This window comes from Calonectris borealis, chromosome 21, assembly GCF_964195595.1.
Source record: "Calonectris borealis chromosome 21, bCalBor7.hap1.2, whole genome shotgun sequence".
Taxonomy (NCBI): Eukaryota; Metazoa; Chordata; class Aves; order Procellariiformes; family Procellariidae; genus Calonectris; species Calonectris borealis.
Window position 1 is genome coordinate 5881837 of NC_134332.1, and position 20538 is coordinate 5902374.

The 20538-nt window shown below is 44.4% G+C and overlaps 1 protein-coding gene across 1 annotated transcript in view; it reads right to left on the minus strand.

Annotated features, from left to right (window-relative positions):
• CACNA1B (calcium voltage-gated channel subunit alpha1 B) overlaps positions 1 to 20538 on the minus strand; it is a 296895-nt gene that overhangs the window by 73699 nt on the left and 202658 nt on the right. Inside the window, exons 20-22 of the mRNA XM_075170459.1 lie at positions 3944 to 4765; positions 2498 to 2712; positions 214 to 334 (exon numbers count right to left, since the gene is read on the minus strand). Coding sequence (XP_075026560.1) covers positions 214 to 334; positions 2498 to 2712; positions 3944 to 4765 — 1158 coding nt within the window. The remainder of the gene's footprint in view (positions 1 to 213; positions 335 to 2497; positions 2713 to 3943; positions 4766 to 20538) is intronic.

The window sequence follows — 20538 nt, forward strand, 5'->3', positions numbered from 1 at the left end:
AACGCATCACCTTTTCCCTATCCTGGCAATTTATTCCCCCAGGAAAGCCCCGCTGAAAGGCAGCATCTGGTCTGCAGCCTACGTAAGCTTTTATTTCATTTCCCAAAGTGTTTGACTGGCAGAGATGAAGCTCAAATTAATGTGATTGCTTTGAATACCCGTGCTTGAAGTACCTGTAACCCGTAAGTGGTATTACAGAGTCAGAGGACTTACGGATTTGTAGGACTTAGGATAAACATGGAACTGTAAGGCAAGATTGGTTTAGGCCCATTTTTCGTCAAGTCATCGACGTCTTTCTTCTCCTCTGATTTACTTTCAAATTCAACGTTGTTCACTGAAATGTGAATTTAAGGAAACAGAAACGAGAGAGTTAAAAATGTATCTGCAGTCTTCCCACAGCAGGCTGCCTGCAACAGCTGGATATGCAAACAATGCAGCTGGGATAGCAAACAGCCTTTGAATATGTTGATTAAATGTGATGAACAATCATTTGATTATTATCACTGCTATTTACTACAGTATGATATACACTGCAATTATACTCCTTAACTGCTGCACTGATGAGCAATATATCGGAATGGCCAGGAAATGAAGATGCCCAGTGCAGACAAACAAATAAACCTTACACTTATTTATACAAGAGCTGCCAAACTGGGCATGGAAATCCCATTCCAAATATCATAAATTATTAGGGAGAGAGGATCAGCTAGGGATCCTTGGAGAGAAAAAAAGACAGTAAGTCTAACCAACCGCATAATTCTGTATCTTCTCCCATAGATCAGTAGCAAGACTGGCTTTGGAACGTGTAAAAGAGCAAATTCATAGATGAACTTTAATAATTTTGGGGCTAAGACTGCTGAACTTCCCGGCATTAGGAACAGAGACTTGGAAAGGACTTCTTGGACCCCCTAGCTCTGTGCCTGCACAGTGCACCCCAGTTTTGGCAGAGCTCCCCATGTATAAAGGTGTTGAGCCCCATCTCACATCAGGTTTTTAACTTACATGATCCCCTTCTAGAAGATTGTTCTGAACTTCACTCCCAAAGGTTAGAAATACATTCTCTAATTTCCATCATAAGTTTACTTGCAGTGGGTTTCCAGGATAATTTACTTAAGATAACGTCCAATGTATGAACTGGAAAACATTTTATGCTGCAAATTCTCTTCTTATACAGATACATACATTTGTCTATTAATTCACAGGACCTAGAATCCAAAAACCCCACCCACTTATAACATGTTAGGTGCACGGTTTTTACTACTTTTTATTTTATTTTGCAACAAAATGACATTTCATTGCGTGTGAGTGACACATTCAATAAAATCCTTATTGTATCTCAAGCCAGATACACAAGAAATGGCCAGGAAAGAGAGAGGGTGATAAATTGTGATTGATAGGAACTCAGTATTGCAATATAGTAAAATTACCATTTAAGAAAAAAGAAGGGGGGGGATAAAAAAAATAGACAAGTCTTGTGTGGCTGACAACACGGTGAAAAAGCACGTAGAGGAACCACTAGCTTTTGGCTGTGCCTCTTGGAAAGCAGGGTCCTGACAGCCTGCAATCTAATGTGGACCTCTTAGATTTCACACTGCAATGCTCCTTGGCACCCCCAGCTCTCGAGACTTGTCTAGGCTGTGCCTGCACTGCCAGGGATGAGCCACCAGGCTGGTGGCTGCAGAGCAGACCATGGGCTCAATGATCTTGGGACAGTCTGCAAACCAGTGTAAATTTACGCTGATAGACCCAAGGCACGGAGCTCTGGAAAAGGACAAGCTAGGGTGGATCTGCTGAACCTGAGATGCAGAGGATTGCAAGGAGTTCTGAAATGACACAGCCTGCAGGAAGCCGCAGCAGCAGGGTCACACGATGGATGCTGTGATAGCTGTGCAGCCATGAAAGACCTGCTGCTCCACAGTGGGGTCAGCTAATAAGCCAAGCAGCATGAATTTGTCTGTGGGCTTGAATGCAATGCCACTGCCTCCCCTGTCCTCTCCTGAGGCGTCTGTGGCCAGGCAGGCCCCTGGGACACCAGAGGAACCATAGCACAGCGCTGTTGGCGAAGGAGCTTGCAGCACGGCAGCAGAGGAAGGTGATAAAGCAGAAGACCTACTCCTGTGCTCACGAGAACATCTTGACTGGTTTGCTGCAGAAGTTGCTTATTTTGTTGCACAGTTATTACATTTTGCTGTTTTTCTTGCTCCTTCATCTTTCTCTTATGCAAAGATACGTGGATGTGCTCTGTGTGAGCCATCTCCAGGGAACCTTACGTGGTGTTTTCCAGAGCCACCAGGTGACCCAGGAACCCATTTTAGGTTCCTGCAGGCTGCATGAATCGTAGAGCCTATATCAACAACAAGTTCTCCTGTCCACTTTTGCAAGGATTCACTGGTGGCCAGGAGACCCCCCACCACCCAGTGTGTGCTGCCAGCTCCTTGGAAAGTTGGCTCTTTTCTGGCAATTTCATAGCAAAAAGCAGGGGGTGAAAGGCACTCACTTGGTATGACAGTGGTTTCCCCCGGTGGGGCGGTGATAGTGACAGGGATGTTCACAGTGGTGGTTTTGTCCAGAGGTGGCTGAATCATCCGCGTCACGTTCTTCTGGTTGTCAGCATCTTCTGGCTGCTCCGGCACCTTCTGCAGATAGGTGCTGGGAAGGGTGTGCACAGGGACACTCACGCTTCCGCTAGCCTCAATCTCACACTGATTCTCCCTAAGGCAGAAAAGCAGATTTTATTAAATATGGCCCAAGAAGGATTCAGAGAACATATGTACCCTGATGCTGCACCTCCTGCTGGGTTTCATAGACTGTTTTCTTCATGGAAGTCCTTTGCAGAAAAGTCACAGACTGCAGGACAACTTATTGATGGCACAGTATGCGACCTTTTCCTCCGAGACCTTCTGAGCCAACATCCAAGCACAACATTAAGAGGAACCGTGCCACTGAACGCCACTTTATTCAATTTAATGAGACTCGGAACTGAGGTTCATAAGCAAGGACCACATGGCACTTGCATGTAACGGTGACATTAGCTTTCCAGCATCAGCTGGTTTCTGAATGAAGTCTGACATTCTGCTTCTTAATGTTCTCCTGAGGCCTTATTTAAATTTGGTGATTCTCTTTTCTAGTCCTAAACAACTCTGTAATGTTGCTGTAAGTAGCTAAATAGCTTCTGCATTCCTCTGCAGCAGTGGCTATATTTCAGTGAGGAGGAAAGTGAGCTTGTGCACATGATGAAACTAAACAGTACGCAAAGTGTTTTGAAATCCAACTGAAAGGAAGATAATATAGACAGGAAAATTATTATCTCAGTGCCACTCACAGCTCTCCACGGTGACATGAACTCTATTCAAAAGAATCCCAGTGAAATTTCTTTTCCATCAGACTAATAAAGCCGAAAAGGCAATCTATCGTTCTTTATTAACTACTCTAAATGCTTCACGAGTACTATTTTTCTCACTTGACTCACATAAGAATTAAACCAAATGGGGTACATCATTGTTCTTAATGGAAGAAGCCACGTGCTGTAACAACTGGTGATGCAGCTGACAGGCTCACCAGAAAAAAAAAACCAAAGGGCTATAAGCAAGACTGGATGCCATTTAAAAATATGTCCCTCAGAAACTTCCTTCAGAGGCTGTGAAATTCTCTGCTCCTCGTTATGTCCTAGAGGGTCTGTTGGTATTTACATCATGGATATTTCCTTCCTTAAACCTGAGCTATTCTATGGGCCATCATGGACCAAAATAATCTTTGGGAGTCTCTGTCATTACTGATTTAAGCAAAACGGAACTGCAGGTTATGGTGGTAGCTGGTGTGAGTGCAAGGAGAACAGCAGGGAAGGCCATGGGGAAGGGAATAAGTAATTTCCTGAAACGAGTCTGGGGTCTCGTGCCCCCCGAGCTGTCCCAGGGGCGAGTCCAGCCACGCAGCACTCACTCACCGGGGCTGATGATTCCGGTGCTCCTTCTCGCCAGCCTCCCCCTCCTTCTCCCCGTTCTCCTTCTCCACCGAATCGTACGTCGACAGCGCCCTGTTCCTGAACCTGTGCCGTCTGTGAGGCTCTTCTCCGTTCTCGCCCTTGGACCCAGGCTCTCCTTCCCGGTTCCCAGACCTCGACCCTCCCCGGTGTCGGGAACGTCGCTCGCTCCTGGCCCCATTGATTGTCCCGTTGCCTTCCTTGCCTTGCCGTTCGGCAGAGTGCCGGTGAGTCCGATGCCTACGGTGCTCCTTCTCGGCACCCTCTTCCACCGACCCTCGGCGATGGTGCCTCCTTCCCCCTTCCTGACTCCTGTTGCGATCACTTTTCCCTTCCTTACTCCCCCCTTCCACCTCCTTGCTGCGGCTCCTGTGCTGCCTGTGCCGCTCCTCCTTATTGTTGGCGCCAGATTCCCCGTTCTCATCCTTGGCCACGTCACCCTTCTCTTGCTCTCCCAGTTTGTCCTTCTCCCGATGCCGGTGGTGCTTTCGCGGAGCTTCTGCCCCATCAGTAGAGCTGACTTTGGTCTGCTCCACCTCCTGCACGTCCACGGGGCTCAGCTTGCTGATGTTGTTCCTCCCTTCGCCCCTCGGCTCTACCACCAGCGGCCGATCCAAATGAGTCTTCATGTCCGGCCTGATGTGAAGGGTGGTCGCGTACCGCACCCGCTCCTCCGGATCCAGCTCGTTGTACAGTGCCTCGCAGCTGGCTCGGAAATTGTGCATACGGATCTGGCTGGTCCTCTGCTCCCAAACCGACTTGGATTTGGAGGAGTTCTGCTGCTTGCTAAGGAGGGGAGGAAGATGAAAAGTTAGTATCCAACTTTGCGCCAATTCCCTAAAAAGCAACCAAAAAAAAAAAAAAAAAAAAAGGAGGAAATTTTCAGCTGAGACAGGGGATTAGAAGGTTGAGCCAAAGAAATTATAGGAATGGAGAGAGAATGGCTGGCGGAGAACATGAGCAGGGAAAGCCAGCAGGATCATCAGTGTTAGTTTGCCCCCACACGCGTTAGGCACTATGAAACTGGAAAGGAGTTATCTTGATTTCTAAAACGTGGCCATCCCCCTTGGAAGCCTCAGGTATAGTCTGAAGGGTTAAAGTCTCTGCGCACAAAAACCGTATAGCACAGCCAGAGCTTTTAAACAGCGTACAAGTCTTCCCCACAATTAACACCACCTTTCTCCCCACCTGGAAACGTCTGGATGAGCAAATTAGCAGTGAGCAAGAGAAGTTAGACTGGCAGGAGGAGCAAGGGGAAACAAAATCTGCCCCTGAGGATCCGAGCCCACGCGCCTGCCGCCAGCCCCTTCCCCTCACAGCCAGCCAGGGGGGCCGCTTTCTGCCCCGCCGGCTAACGGCGCAGGAGAGCCGTTGTTCTAAACCCGCGGCAACCTTCCGCGGTGAGGATGGACCACCCAGCCCAAGCATCACCGGAGTCTGGAAAAGTACAAGCAAGAAAGGAAAACTGCTCTGTGTACCGTGAAAAGACTGCAGGGACGGGGAGTCACACGTAGATGCGGATGTGATGAGAGCACCTTTATCCCCTAGACAGACCTGCTCCTTTCTGTCTCTATCATCCATTATGATGGGGATACCTCCGTTGGCATTGCCTTAATGCTTTGATCTTCCAACACGGCGCGTGGTTTCTGACCACCACATGCAAACGGGTCACCTACCTAGCCAGTGCGGGAAGGGAAGGCTTTTTTTTCTTTCCTCCTAAAGATTGCAAGTCAAATTCTGCTTTTGCATAAAATCAAAGTAAACCCACTGGCTTCCAGGGTGGAGTTCTGGATTTAGCCTGGTGGAGGATCAGCACCCATGTTTTTCCTTAATGGAATTTCTTCTAACAAAGAGAGGAAAATCACTTTCCTTCCACCAGCCTGCTCAGATGTCTCCATTTGCCACACATTAGTCTGACCTCCGCAGCCGGAGGGGCCGCGTGGGGCTCACCGACCTCCAGCACAACGCACAGCCCACGAGGGAGGCAGACGCATTTTCCTTACGTACTTTCTGGGCTCCCCTGACAATAGAAGAAAGCAGCTTTTGCGCGTGTATGTGCTGATTCGGACTGTCAGGGTCTGTCGCTGTGCACAGCCCCCGGGAGAGGCAGCGTTCAGACGGGCTCACGTAGCACGGTGGGAGCTGTCGGAAAGGCTTTGCATCTCTGAGCTCTGCTGGGGGATCCGTTCTTTACGGAGGGGGCTGCTGCCTGGTTCCGCTAAAAAGGTAAAAACCTACTTAAACAGTCACTGCAGATGGGATGAGGGCACCCAGGCAGATGTGAAGGAATCTGATTTAATCCAGAAAGCAGAGTGAGCGGAGCTAATCATCAAAACTAAAAATCTACATCTCCCGTTCCCAAGAGGCACATTCTGGACTAATTTGCCAGCAGCTGAGCGCCCCATTTACACCACAGCAGAAGAACGGGTGACAAAAATCACAGTTCTAAATGTAAATGATACCAGAAGGTACTGGGGACATAGCTTAGAGCCCCACTCACCAAAAATCCCACCTCAAAGGGAGAGCAGGCTCCTCATTAGGGGAGAGCACCCCCCAAGCCGTCCTAGTGACCCCTGGCACACGGATGAACAGTCTCATCACAGCAGGCAGTAACTTGCCATTTCTTTTTGGTTCAACATTACGAAAGATTGAAATGTTGTCACTCCTCAGCAGATTTACTTGGTTTTAGAAGGAATTAATGAGTAACCGCAAAGCCTCTGACTGCCCAGACCTGCCATCCCATACAAGGATTTCCCAGGAGAAGACACACGCTCTGCATTTGCAGCTCTCCGCAGTCAGCAGAGATGGGCACAGAGAGACGGAGCTGCCTGGCACGGGCGTCCCGGGACGTCCTGCGCGTCCTCCGGGATGGACGGGGTGCCTTTGCTGTGCTCCAGATCTAGCTCTGCTAAACCGAACTGGGCTACAAAAACGAACCTCCTCTTTAGCACACAGGCTCAGGGAAACAAGGCAGCTTCGGGACGTGTGTGTGCCTGTCTGAGCTCCCCGAGTGCTGCCTCCGTGCAAGCCAACAAAGGCGTTTGTTCTTAGGGGACATTTCTCACTTGGTAATGAAAGTCCTCGGGGCAGGGACCGGCTTCTGTTTTGTGCTTTGAACAGCCAAAGCGAGCTGTCAACACTGAAGTGATAACTATTAACAACGAGTTAGAGTTGGGAAGCTGCCCTTATGCTGACTGAAGTCTTCAATTTATCTACAAACCAAGAGCACAGAGAAGAGCACAACCGCCTTCTCCTGATGCACCATCCTATGCTCCATTTCCACGGGACAGGCACCTCGAAGGGTGGGACACAAAGCCCCAACCTTCCTGCAGAGACTTTCCGAAGTAAAACACAATAAATCATCAGGCAACTTTCATGGGCACAGTCTTTCCATCAGTGCCTGAGCTGAGCCCATCAAAGCCAAGACATAAAGAAAATCTCCTAAATCAGGCTGGATGTGGTGAGGAGGAAAGCTGAGGACGCAGGGCTGGTACTCATCACAAGTGCAGAGGAGACACTCAGGACCTGCTAGCTCTGACACAAGATGTATCACTTCAGGAGAGGTTTTTTAGTTGTGTTTCGGTTACACCAAGAACATAAATCAGCCTTTAAATTATCTCTGAGGTACTAAAGCTTCCACTGAACTTCACTCATGGCTAACTGAAAGGTGCTGCCAGGTACATACACCACTGACAACCTGGAGAAACCAAGTAATGCTCATATTAACTAAGCCCATTTTGCTAAAATCCCTTCCTTAAAACAGACACTGACATAACAGACTCGAATTTCTCAGCATCTAAGAAATGAGATGCATCCTTAACACAAGTAGCGGAGGTGATTGCCAAAAGACTACAACACACAGCCACTGGCTTTGGTTACTAACAAGTCAAAGAGCAGGAGGTTCAGAAGTAATGACTGCATCCTTTCTTCTTTCCACATGAAAGACACACCAAAAAAAAAAAAAAAAAATCAGAAAATATATGAAGCGCAGTAAAAACACAATCAGGAAGATGTGAAGCCTGCCTGCAAGCTCATTATCATATTCAAACCAGTCAAGAACATCAGGAGCAAGTGACAGTGCGCACAAAGTCTGCTGTAGGAGATGGAAGTAAAGCAACCGAGCAGGTAGGTCCCTCCGGGGACAGCGTTTAGGGTTTTCAGAGCCAAAGCGGCAGCAACCGGAGGGAATGTGTCGTCTGCCTGTCCAACTAAATTTATCTGACTCTCGCTTTCTGCAAGTTCCCCCAGCAACTGAACATGGACACATGTGACAGCTTCTTCTCTCCTGTTGCTCTGCTGTACTTCTTCGCAGAGGAGAGCTTTTGAACTTATCTGTGGCACAACAGGAATGTCACCTATAAACAAAACACAGCTTCATGACAGCTGCCTGCCTATGAGGACATGGTGCCTAGGCACACAACACAAAGAACTGCAGAAGAGATGGAAAAACATAGACTGTTCCTCTGCGTCCTCCAGCACTTGGTCCAGTTAATTATTGAGGGCTGCATCAATTGGGGCAGACACAAACCGTCTACAGTACAAGCGTGCTATGCCGCAGCATAGCATGACTTGTCCAAACTGATAAAAATGAGCTTTTCTGATAACAAGTATTTTTTCCACATGAGAAAACTATCTACTTATGAAGCCAACTCCTTAACTGAAATCCTGTTCACTGCTTGCTTCTTAAAATCCTTCTGAATCCATTAAGAAAATTGCAATAATCACTTCCGACTTACAGACACAGTTCAAAGATTAATGTTAGTTCACTTTCTTTACAATTACTTCCCATCCCTATTTTCTGTCGACAGAATATTTCAAACTCTTTGAAGGTTACTCAGTTTTCAGGTCCTCTAGGCTTGAAATGTTGTAGTAGATATTTCTGCTAATACGCTTCTCTGAGTAGCTGCACTGGTTTTGCTTGGATTAAGAAGCCAGCAGTCAAAGAACTCCTGCCTGTGGCTAGAAAGAAAACCATACAATTCATGTAGAATCAAATAAAATTCATATTAATGAATCAGTGACTAATATTGGTATAAATAAAAAATGCAACCAGTCACTGTGTAGATTGTTCAAGAAAGGAAAGCATATTTTTAGTCATATTCTAATCTTAGGGTATTCCTTAATGATTAAAGATTTTGTAATCATAACCTTTTAAAATACTGCTTCAGTTAATGGCACTTTGCCTCCCAGAACTACTGGTTTAATCAGCTACATAAATGTGATCCTTAAAATTTTGCTTTCGTAAATAATGAATGAAAGCTGACTATGAACATAATTTGATGTTAGAAACACCTACATATTAGATTGTGGGTATGAAAGAGTATGTTCTGATTACAGATGAAAGGGAATTTCTTGTTAAAATACAGTTTCAACAAAAAATGCAATGCAAAAAACTTTCCACTAAAACCATATTTTCTGTTCATAAACTTGGAGAAGCTCTCTCCATGTTTCAATTTTCCACTTGGAAAATACAATTAAGTATTTTAGTTTGGGCTAGGCATGCACAAAGCAGAATGTTTTACCTCTGTTTGGTTTGAGAAAACAATTTTATTTCAGATGAACTCACCGCTAGTGTTTAAATTTGCTTTGCCAGTGACCCCAGGAGTTGCCGCTTGGATGCCTTAGCAACTTTTCTTCTTTATGAGCTCCATCTCCCGCCTGAGCTCTCTCAGGAGATGCACTGTGCTCCCCCACCGAGCTGGTGTAACGGTGTGCACCACAGAAACACCAACGACTGTTGAAGAAAACGCTGCCCAGTCTCTTCCAATATTATTCTTGAATTCGATTTTGTTTTTATATATCAGAATTTTTGATATTGCAGTTTCTCAGAAAGAAAGCATTTTCTTTCATTATATTTCTCCTAACATCTACTAGCTAGACGCTCTAAAATTTGAATGTGGTCTAAGCCTAATACAATACTGGCCGTATATCACATCCTTATGTTCAGAAACTTGTACTGAAATTTGCCTTTCAAACTGTCATAGATGCCAACTTCTTAGATCAAGAAAGTTCTCCAAATGCCACATTTTGCATTTAGTGCATATTATCATCCTCAGATTGAATTTCCACTCCCTTTACCTGCTCTTTTGGAGAGAACAGCAGATACAGGACTTGCTGACCACAGGTAATTGGTCTCAGCAGGAGGAAGAAGCTGAGATGCCAGAGCTGAGCACCACGGCAGGTCTTCTGGGAGCTGCTGAGCGCATGGGCATGCCCGGCTGGGCAGCTGCAAGCCCTTCGGCTGGTGCCTTTGGCCAACATAGAGCCAGAAAGTCTCCAAGGTGCGTATCAGAACAAAAGTTAGGAAAGCTCTAGCATTTAGTTACCGCTCCCATGAGGTGTCCATGGCCACTTAAGAGCAGTAGAAATAATTACATGCTGCTGCTTAGAGTTTGAAGACAGCTGCGTCACTTGTTTTGTACAGCTCTGAAGTGATGCAAAGTTCATCCAAGCCAAAGCTTCCTGGTGTTAATGTAGCAAAAATTTTACTGCTTTCAGCTTGAATTTTTTCACAAGAACAACAGAATGATTTCGCTCAACCATAACTCACCATCCTGCATGCTGCTCCCTATTGCTCTACTAAGAAGAATTTTCTAATTGTTTTCGGTAAAAGTACATCACATACTAATCCCAGAAGTATAAATGAGGCTTAGCTTTATGCACATTCTGATCTTAAGAAAATGCCAGAAAATATTTATTCTGTCTATTTATTCTGTCTCAAGTTATATTGCTATCATTGGTCACAAGATCCCTTTTCAGACCTCAAGATTTGTATTTCAGTTACGAATTGCGATCAAGTAATTGCATCCTCAGTAATAAATAACAGGGGAGAGAGTTAAAAGTAAAACAAAAAAAAGAAACTTAAAAGCCACATCGCTATGGCCTGATTTAACAAAAAACACGCGGAGGTTACCATTAAGTTCTCCTAAAATCCAGTCAAACTACTTTTATCTTAAATTATTTTTTTCCTCTGAAGCGTTCATGCCACACTCTCCAGAAGACGTTCTGGCAATTACACTGCAACGGCCCGGACCAGAGGCGGTTATGGCCAAAGTCCCACCGCGAGCTCCAGGCTTTTGATAAAAACCAAGACAAAACACGTCAGGGAATGAAGTCACAGCCCCCTTTTTTGCACTATGAGGATGGAAATAAAGCAGATGGCCCAGACAGTGAATATACAAAAGCAAGCGATAGAGATCAAGAACAATTTGGGATCTTGAATGGCAAATGACAAATTCATCCTGGTAGAAGATATTTAAGCTTTTTCATTTCCCTCTGTACGCTATCAGCTTGTCTACAGCTGGATGGATGCAGCAGAGACATGCTGTGATGTTTGGGGTGGGAAAGAGCTGCTCAAAGAAAACCAAGTTTTGTTGTGGAAAAAAAAAATATCTGTGGCAGGTGCAGGTGTTCAGCACTTCTGGAAAAAAAAAATACCCAGCTTGTGAAACACTGGCTTTTGCTTTATTTACCATTCTAGAAAATGCCTTAAGAACATGTCATTTTTCATGTCCAAGCAATGACTGACACCTCTGGATCCTATTAGAAATAAACAATAAACAATAACAATACAAAGAAAACCTCAAGTTACCAAATACATCGTTTTGGATTTCATCAGCCTTTGTAACATAAGAAGGATTCACATGAAAATTTAACATCCCATAACTCTTAAATACATACTACTGGAAAAATACAACATAATTATTCACTTAGCTGTGTGTCATCACCTATGTACATATAAATTAGTTGCCAATTTCAGTATGTATTTTAGATAAATGCTGGTCTACTTAGAGAAATAGAGCATATCTGTATTTAATTACCTCTCCTCGGTGAATTAAAAATGGATTTCATACAGCTTGCATTGCTTGTATTATAAATTTGTTATAGCACGAAAGCCTGGAATTAGCACAAGAAAATGACTCACCTTGATTTTTTTTATTATTTTTTAAATTTATTTTTAAGAAACTAGCTCTGGTATTTTATCCTTAGTTTCTTACCAATCTAGAATATTTTTAGAAAAATAATCAAAGAAAGAATATGGGGGAAAAAACAACCCTCTGTATCTCAAAAGATTTTTGAAGAAGTTTTGTTCTTTCAGAACAGATGACCATGGTTTTGCAGATCCTGGTTCTTACTGATATTAAAGGCACACAATATTTTATGCTGTTTGAGCAACCTAAGGGAGAAAAAGGAACAGGGATTTTTTTTGCCCCTTTTGAAAGCTCTTTTAAATTAGTAGATTACTGTTCAACTTTCATCTGTGCACAAAAATTAGACCACTTATCTTTCAGTATAATTACTGCAATAGCACTCACAGTGGGTAGAAACAGAGTGATATAAAGTCATCCTGAACTTATACTAATATACATCCAGGGAAAGGGAGTCCACAGCACCTGCACGTCTCTGAGAGGAGTTGTTCCAGTTTATCTATCTGAATTTAAAATAAAAACCACATTTCTAATCATGACATTCATACTGAGGAAATGAGATCTTTAGAAGTCTTTACACGTCAGGGGGGCTTTACTGATGTTCTATGATGGCTGCTACTTTTATATATTGCACACTTACGGGGTCTAGTCATTTATTTAATCAAAACAAGGGACTTTGCTAGGGAAATGCTCTTTAGATACCCACAGAGAAGAAAATGCACACTCAGCTCATCTATCAAAAAAGGGTCCTGGTTTGCATAGGAAATTACAAATTACTGCCCAGACGGTGCATAGAAATGTTAAAGAGGATGAGAATCCTCAGTTACAGCTTTTTGCAGTAAAAATTTATTCTGTTCAGAGAACAGATGTGAGTCATATCAGCAAAAGAAGCCTCTGTTATTCTGTCTCTATTGGTGGTGGGGAGTTAGCAACAGACCTCAATGGCAAATGCCTCCGAATGTGGGCAAATCCTCCTTCCAAAGGGGTTTAATTTAATTTCATCTGCAATTTAATTTCATCTTTGTAAAAGGCAGCTCTGTCTCTGGAAGTTTGGAAAAGGGGCCAAATTCTTCACTCTTTCAGGCTTTACTCCTAATTGTGCAAACTTTGCCTTGGACCGGTTTGGTGCAACTTCTACTGGAGTGAATTCAAGTGTTGGGGAGAAGGCAGCTCGGCAGCACCTCACCACCTTTAACCATGCCCTCCCCCCTGCCAGGGGTAAGGCAGGGTGAGAGAGACCCAAAGGGCAGCAGACCCCTCTCCACACCTTTCTGCCTGTCAAGACTCCCAGCAGCCAGGAAATCCATTGGAAGAAACGAGCCAAAAGGTGCCTCGGTCTAGTCTACTGTCCCAAGCCCATGAGATCTCAGACCTTAGCACAGACAGGTCACACCTACTTTTGCTAGTCGCAAAAGCTCAGTCTTGGTCACAGAAGCTAAACTCAGACATCGTATCAACATATTTTTAATACAAACACGTTTAAGATCCACCAAGGTCCCCCAAAACACCCAGGGAAAAAGGAAGATGTCAGGAAGCTGGTGGACAATCTCCTTTGCTTCACCATGCCTTTAGTACCCGCTATGGTGCACATAAGGACAAACCCACGCGTGTTTGAATTGCACTTACTTGTCTCTCCAAAAGCATTAAAGAAGAAAGATAACATCAAACGGTAAAAGTATAACCCAAAGCACGACACTGAGATGGGTTGATGAGAAGCTGATGATGAGTTTTGTCGGATTAGTCAGCAAGGAACGATGGTATTTTCTACAAACCTGCATAGGTGTCAAAGCTCACCCGTGATTCACAGCAAAGCCAGCAAGATTTGTTTGTTAGGAAGTGCGTGGAGTGAATGGAAGGACCACCACTGTGTTCGCTCAACCACGGGTACATAGGAGCTTGCCGAGTGCCTCATTTTTACAATATCTGTAGCTTTAAGCTCCAGCTTGAGAAGGCTGGAGAGCACAGGAATAACCAGTGCTCTCATGAGTATAAGTTTCCCAAGGATGTTTATGTAGAGTTTTCCAATTTGGTCTCACTTGGGCCCCATTTCCAGAAGTTTCTTTTAAAGCCCTCCTCCAGCTTTTATTTAAAGAGTGCACTCATGGTGGGCCCCCGTTCTCCTATTGAACCATAAGTGCAAACACTGGTGGAACATCAAAGCCATCAGCCCAGCACATAATAAACACAGAGAACAAAAATACGAGTGAGAACAAGACGAACCATCAAATGAGGGCAGAGGGGAGAAGAGGGAAAATAGTTAAGGAAGAAACAAAGGAAAATAATTAAGGGGATGGGAGAAAAATGAAGGAAGGAAGGGGGAGAAAAATCACGGTCAATGTGCGAAACACTACAGAGTTGCTCACGATCAAATCACAAGCGTTATATGGCAATGTCGCACACCTTCCAGTCCTTCCACCGTATGTTGGTCTGGAGGCTTTCCACAATGATGGGAATGATTTTTGGAAAAAACAAGGGGGGAGTGAGGGCATCATGAGAAGGGGAAAGAGGGAGGTTTATAAATATAGAGATATATATCATAAATCCATTTACTGAATATCGTAACAGAGAGCAACTCACGGTGAATTTACGCTGGAGACTGACGAGCTGCGAGATACAGTACCTCGAGTTTGCTTTACAAAACTGCACATGCAAAAACAAAACAAACAAAGAAAACAAAAAGTGAGAAAAGAAAAAAAAAAAGAAGAGAAGAGAAACCATAAAAGACATTGGGAGGAGACTCATACAGGCTGTGTCCTATCGAATGCAGACTGCAGCGTGCATCTTGGTAGGAGACCAGGCAAGCTTCAGAAAGTGTGGAAGCCACAGACACACCACCTTCTAGTTAACAGGGAAACAACCAAAGAATCAAAAACGGAACCAAAAGGGAAAAAAATTAAAAGGTGAACCAAAAGCCACACGATGATATTAGGACTTTATGCCTCCATATGCCATACTCACACAATGAAAGTCCTCCGCAGAAGTCATCTTTAGGACCTCAGGGTAGAGGTCTTTGCAGAAACAGGTGGTGATTGCTTTTACAGCTGTGCTGCAAATAATTATTTCCAAGTGGGAGCAGGACGCTAATTCCCACTCTGGCCCTGTGACATGAGGAAGAAGCCTTAGCACGGAGAAGAGCAGGGGCTAGAGGGAGGACTCTGGGCCACATCCAGAGAACCAAAACCCACCTGAGCCCCAGCAGCTGGTGTCAGGCTGCTTCTGCTTGGTCCCTGCCTTGGATTTGGTCTTCAGAGGCACCTACCTCTCTCCTCTGACAGGCACGGGGATGTGCCTGAGCTCAGACCATCCGAATACAGCTCACCGTGTCTAAAAACCATAGCTCTGCTGCAGCTTAGGCAGGGGATTACACACGATTGAAAGGAGCTTGTTTCAGTTCACAAGTAATTTTGTAGATTCTCCTCCATCCAGTGTTTGTATAAACACCGTTATACGTGGGGGGTTCTAAATACGGAAATCACTGAATTACACAGAAAAAGAGCTTATTCTTCCTTTGGCAGGGAATCTACAGAAAAACAGGATTCTAAGTATCTTGATAGAACTTGGCTTGAGGTGCTAATTCTTTCATAGTTATAAACAATAATTTTTATAAAGCTACCTCATCTGAGGAACCCTCCCCAAGACTGAAAATAAAATCCCTTCACCTCCTGAATTTGCCTTTTCAGTTGCAGCATTTTTTCTCCTGCTTCCATGAGAGTTTTAATCTGTTAGCAATCAATACTAGCAAACCAGAATGTCTAGTTAAAATCTAATGTTCTTTGGATATCATATAAGTAGAGTTTTAAATATACATTTACTAAAAATTAATGGATTATTCTGAACAGAAATGTTGGCCCAGGTAAAGTATATAACACAACAATCCAGAAGTCAAGCAACCTGGAACAAATATAAGAGAAATTGTGAAAGGCATCGTAAAAGTTTTGCTTGGAGCAAATAATCTGCTGAACAGTCAGGCAAAGTATTTTGCCTAAACTTCAGTATTTCTACATTTGTACCATGCCAAATGAAATGGGAGCAGGAGTCAAAGTGGGCTTGGCATGCCCTGCTTGTTTGCCAGGAAAATTATTGTTTCCAGGTTTCTTAAGGTGGGGATCCCTTTACTCTTTGGCTGGATGCTGAACCCCCAAGACGTCAACTAAAACCTTGAACAAGCCCTTGACTACACGAATGTCTCAAGCACAGGTGAGGAATTTCTAGGGCAAAACAAGTGGAAAACTCGCGATGGAGGAGAATGTACTGGGCTGCCCTGATTTACCTGAGAGTCAGCACCACCATTGTGCAATACCTGTGGAAATTTTGCTTTTAATTGCTGAAAGCAGATCTCAACATCCCTCAGCAGGAGGCTTGAATGAACCTTTGCGTTTATCCCTGCCTCGTTTGGTGCAGTGCAGGACAGAGGCCACGCTCTGGTCCTGCCAAGTACCCTTGTAACTTGGCCAGCCAACATTATGCAAGTCCTGCAGCGCTCCCGGTTCACTCCTCTGCTCCCATGGCCGGAGTCTGCTTTTTTTGAAACCATAAATTTGACTAAATTTGCGCTGGAACTGCAGGATGTAAAGCCACGAAGGAAAGACAGCCTCCTTTTCCAAATCAAAATGACAAAAGTACTTGAGCTTTACTCGCTGCTACTTACCATGCACGAGGGACAGAGCACAAGAGAGTGTCTTTAGGTGCAGCTGAGTCACCGTTACGCCAACAGCAAGGGCAAAAAGGTAAACTAATGGGAGGAATCACAGTACCTCACACATCAACACACTTCAGGGGGAAAAAGAAAGGGAAGAAATCACAAGCCAGCAAGAGAAAAAGAACACCTCTTCTAGTCCCCACATCACCCAACACGGGACGTTTATGGGCTGGGTGTTCAGGCACACTTCTTGCTGGGTCCTGTTGGGTACAGACAGCCCAACAGGGATTTGGAAACAGACCACAGTATTCCCAAGACAAAAGGAAAATATGGAGCCTCTGAGATGGAAAATGTCCTGGAGAAACAGAGCAACTCCCCCCCTTCTTCCCCAGGCCTGTACAAAAGGGACAGACACCTCTGAGAAGTCACTGTGAAATGATGTGCCACCTGTATCGGCTCTTGGCACTTTTCTAACGAGTAGTTGACTCGGTCACGTTAACAGGCAGTATCCACCTGTGGGCGAGCAATTAAAATGTAAACTGCTTTGAACAACCGTGTGAGGGACCAGCAGAAACCAGTCAGAGCCTGGAGAGAGGAAGAGGTCTTTAGAGGTTGGAAGGTTGTCCTGGGAAAGCACGTGTAACTTTGAAAAACGGTAGTGGGCAATTCTACAGACAGTGTTTAGGTCTGGTGCCCAGGTTGCATGAACTGTCTCTGCCACTTTCTACAAAGTTTCATCCACAACATCTGGGAAGTTCTCCTCCCACCCGGAACTCACATCCTATATCTATGCTTAAATAATTTCCTTGGGTCTGGCTACAACTGTAACCCATTACCACATGGAATTAAATAAAACCCATAAGAAACAAAATGCAAAAAGTTTCACTCAGCATGACTTCAGCATAACTACTTAGCAGGTTCCTACAAATTTAGCATTTGCTTGCTGTTGCAATTGCTATTTTAAGACTTTTCCCAAGAAAAGGTGAAGAGAGGCCACTGGAAAATACATGGGCTCTGGGTGCCGGGTGAGCTGCAGCTCGTGTCCTCTCCGGCTGGTCTGCTGGCCCGCGCTGGGCTGGGTGTGCTTATCACAGCCCCTTTTGTACGTGCCATTGGTGCATCTCTGGCTGGAATAGAAAAGGCGGAGGAGGAACCCAAACACGGGGAGTTCAGGCTTCGGGTTAGGCAAATGCAGAAAATAAAACTGTGTTTGCGCTGGGGTCTTTGAATGGGTCTGACGGCTCTCCCTTCCACTGGTGCCTTTACAGTGGGATCACGAAGTGCTTTGCACATCCATCGCCTGAGAATTATTACCCTTTTCCCCCCTCCTCCGTTCTTGCCGCCGAGGAGGCTGCACCAATGGTTTGCTCTAAAGACCCGCCAGTCTGTACAGTCGCTCAGTTCAAGAGGCTGAGTGGTTTAAATGTTGTACGAAACAGAGGTTCTTAAAGACAATGCTGGGCAAACTGAACAAACCCAAAAACTCACCTCCAGAAACAACAAAGCAAGGAAAATGCTAAACAGAAAACAAAAAAAAATGACAAAAATAAGAATGAAACAATGGACTCAAATTAAAATGCAATAACACATGTTAAACAGATATTCTGTTTTAAACCAAACATTGCAACAATGACAAAAACAACGTACCATCCTAGCCTTTAATCCTGAAAAACCACAAAACAAAAAGGCCTGTTCAGGATAGAGTTCACCAGGTGAAAAAACAAACTGCAGTGGGACAAATCTGTTCACGTTAAGTCCCTTTGGTGGAGCAGAAGACAAACCATAGAAGTCCTGGGAGATCGATGAAGTAGCAGCTACAAACCGAATGCAAGTAGAATATTGTAATAAAGCACTTTGAGGCAGTTGCAAGACAGATGATATCTCGACGCCACTGCAATAATGAGTATATTATTAAAACAGATCCCCATAGCGCTTCACCATCTATCAACGACAAAACAATTTGTGGCTCACGCGGCAACCTATTGCACGTGTAAAGGTGAAGGTACCTCTTCGGACCCTCCAAGCAGGCTGACTGCTAAATAAGCAACCAGTTTCTTACACCTAGGAAATGACATTTTGCAACTGATGCAATAAATCGAACAGTTCCTGGAGCTCAGTTATGAAGAGAGGCTTGAACGGCAGAGGGGAGCAGAAGAACCAGTGCAGATAAACTGGAGGCACAGAAGCATACGAACCACGAGCGCACGCTGCATTTGCACAGGAAAAATGCCTGAGGTGGAGGAGCAGATACAACACTACAGAGTATGCAATGGCCTGGAAGGAGGTTAGGGGAAGAGAGATGCTCTCAGTCCTTGATGTAGGACTGAGAAGGGCAAGAACCAAAACAGCACGCACAGCACCTTGCTGGTGAAGCAGCAGAACCACTGATCAGACTTTTCACCGGACTCACCCCAGGACAGCTTTATCACCTCTGTGGGAGGTGGACAAGCAGGCCAGGAACATGAACATCATGACTAAGGAAATGCAAGATATGGTGCCCTCTGCTAACACCCGAGAGACCTGATTTGATTGATGCGGGTAGAGAAAATGTTGATGTTTTCAGAACACTGATCGATGCTATAGATGCCTGCGGTTATAGAAATTCATTTTCATTTCATAGAAATTCATATTTTCATTTATGAAAATAAAATCAAATTCTAAAACTAAAAAATTATTCCTTTGGAGAAAATAAAAATATAAACCAATAGGGTAGACCCACCTTTGCAGCAGGCCTTTGGTAGCTCAGTCCCAGTTTTTCCCAGGCCCTGCTCACCAGCCACTTAGGGGTTCCCAAGCTCTACAGATATTTGCTTTTTGCAGTAATATTTCCATATGCCCAAAATCCCACTTCCAAGCATCCCCAGCACTTTTTCATTCTTGGCATATCCAGCTCAAATTGCCTCAGAGGCTTGATCTGAGAGGTGTTGCCACCAATACGGCATCTGCTCCATCTTCAGGACCACTGCGTAGCTTAAGACCGTAAGAAATGAAGTAATGGGGTACACCTGGCTGTCAGCCATGGGTCCCTAACATCAGCCCTACTGTATTGCATGGAGATATCTAAGGGATAGGTGCTGCAAACCTGAAAGCTGTAGCTGCTAAGCCCCTCTGGAGTTCACTATGGATGTATTTATGTATTGAACAAATTGCTTTGGCATGCATTCATTAAATATCTTTTAGATCATCAGCCAGCAACCCATCCATACACCTATTTCGCTCTCACAAAACATGTAACTTCTCCCTCGCCTTCCCCTCTATGTCATTGTCCATTTGGTCACCAACCTATTGACCGTAATGCATTCTTCTTCCAAACTGAAGTCCTGCGAGCTTTGTGAGTGGCCTTGTAAGCACCTCGCTGGCACTAAAGCAGAGATAACGAGAAGCCACGCGACGGTTGTTAGACGACGGCTCACACACAGCATGCGCGATGTTGCCGTGGTTAGTAGACGTGGAAGCAATCGACTGCACTTTCAAATGTGTTCATTTGTAAGCCTAATTATCTGCCTGTATAAATGTGGAAGGTAGGGATCTGGGCAGATACAATTTGAGGCAAAATAAGCTGAAATCCACAATTTTGTACTCACTTTCAATTGTAGTCACAAAACTGGCCCTGTGATATTGAAAACCAGGTGAAAGCATGGTGAAAAATCATGGAATAAGGTTATTTTAAGCAACTAACAATGTGGTGCGAAATCTTAGCTCCATTAAAATGTTGAGGTTTTTTTTTCTGATTTCTAAGAAATCTTCACATGCACTATGCTTTTGATTAAAAAAGAAGAAAATAAGAATCATTATCTTGCATTTTAAAATAACAGTACCAGGAAATTAATCAAAAAACAAGAGCAAATATCCTATCTTGATTTGACTTCTTTTCAAGACTGGACAGGAAATCATTGTAAGAAAAGGATTATATTCAAAACCAACAAACAGACATAGCATAAATAGGAGCTCATTAAAGCAATAATTGAAAAATAAAATGGTAAGAAGAATAA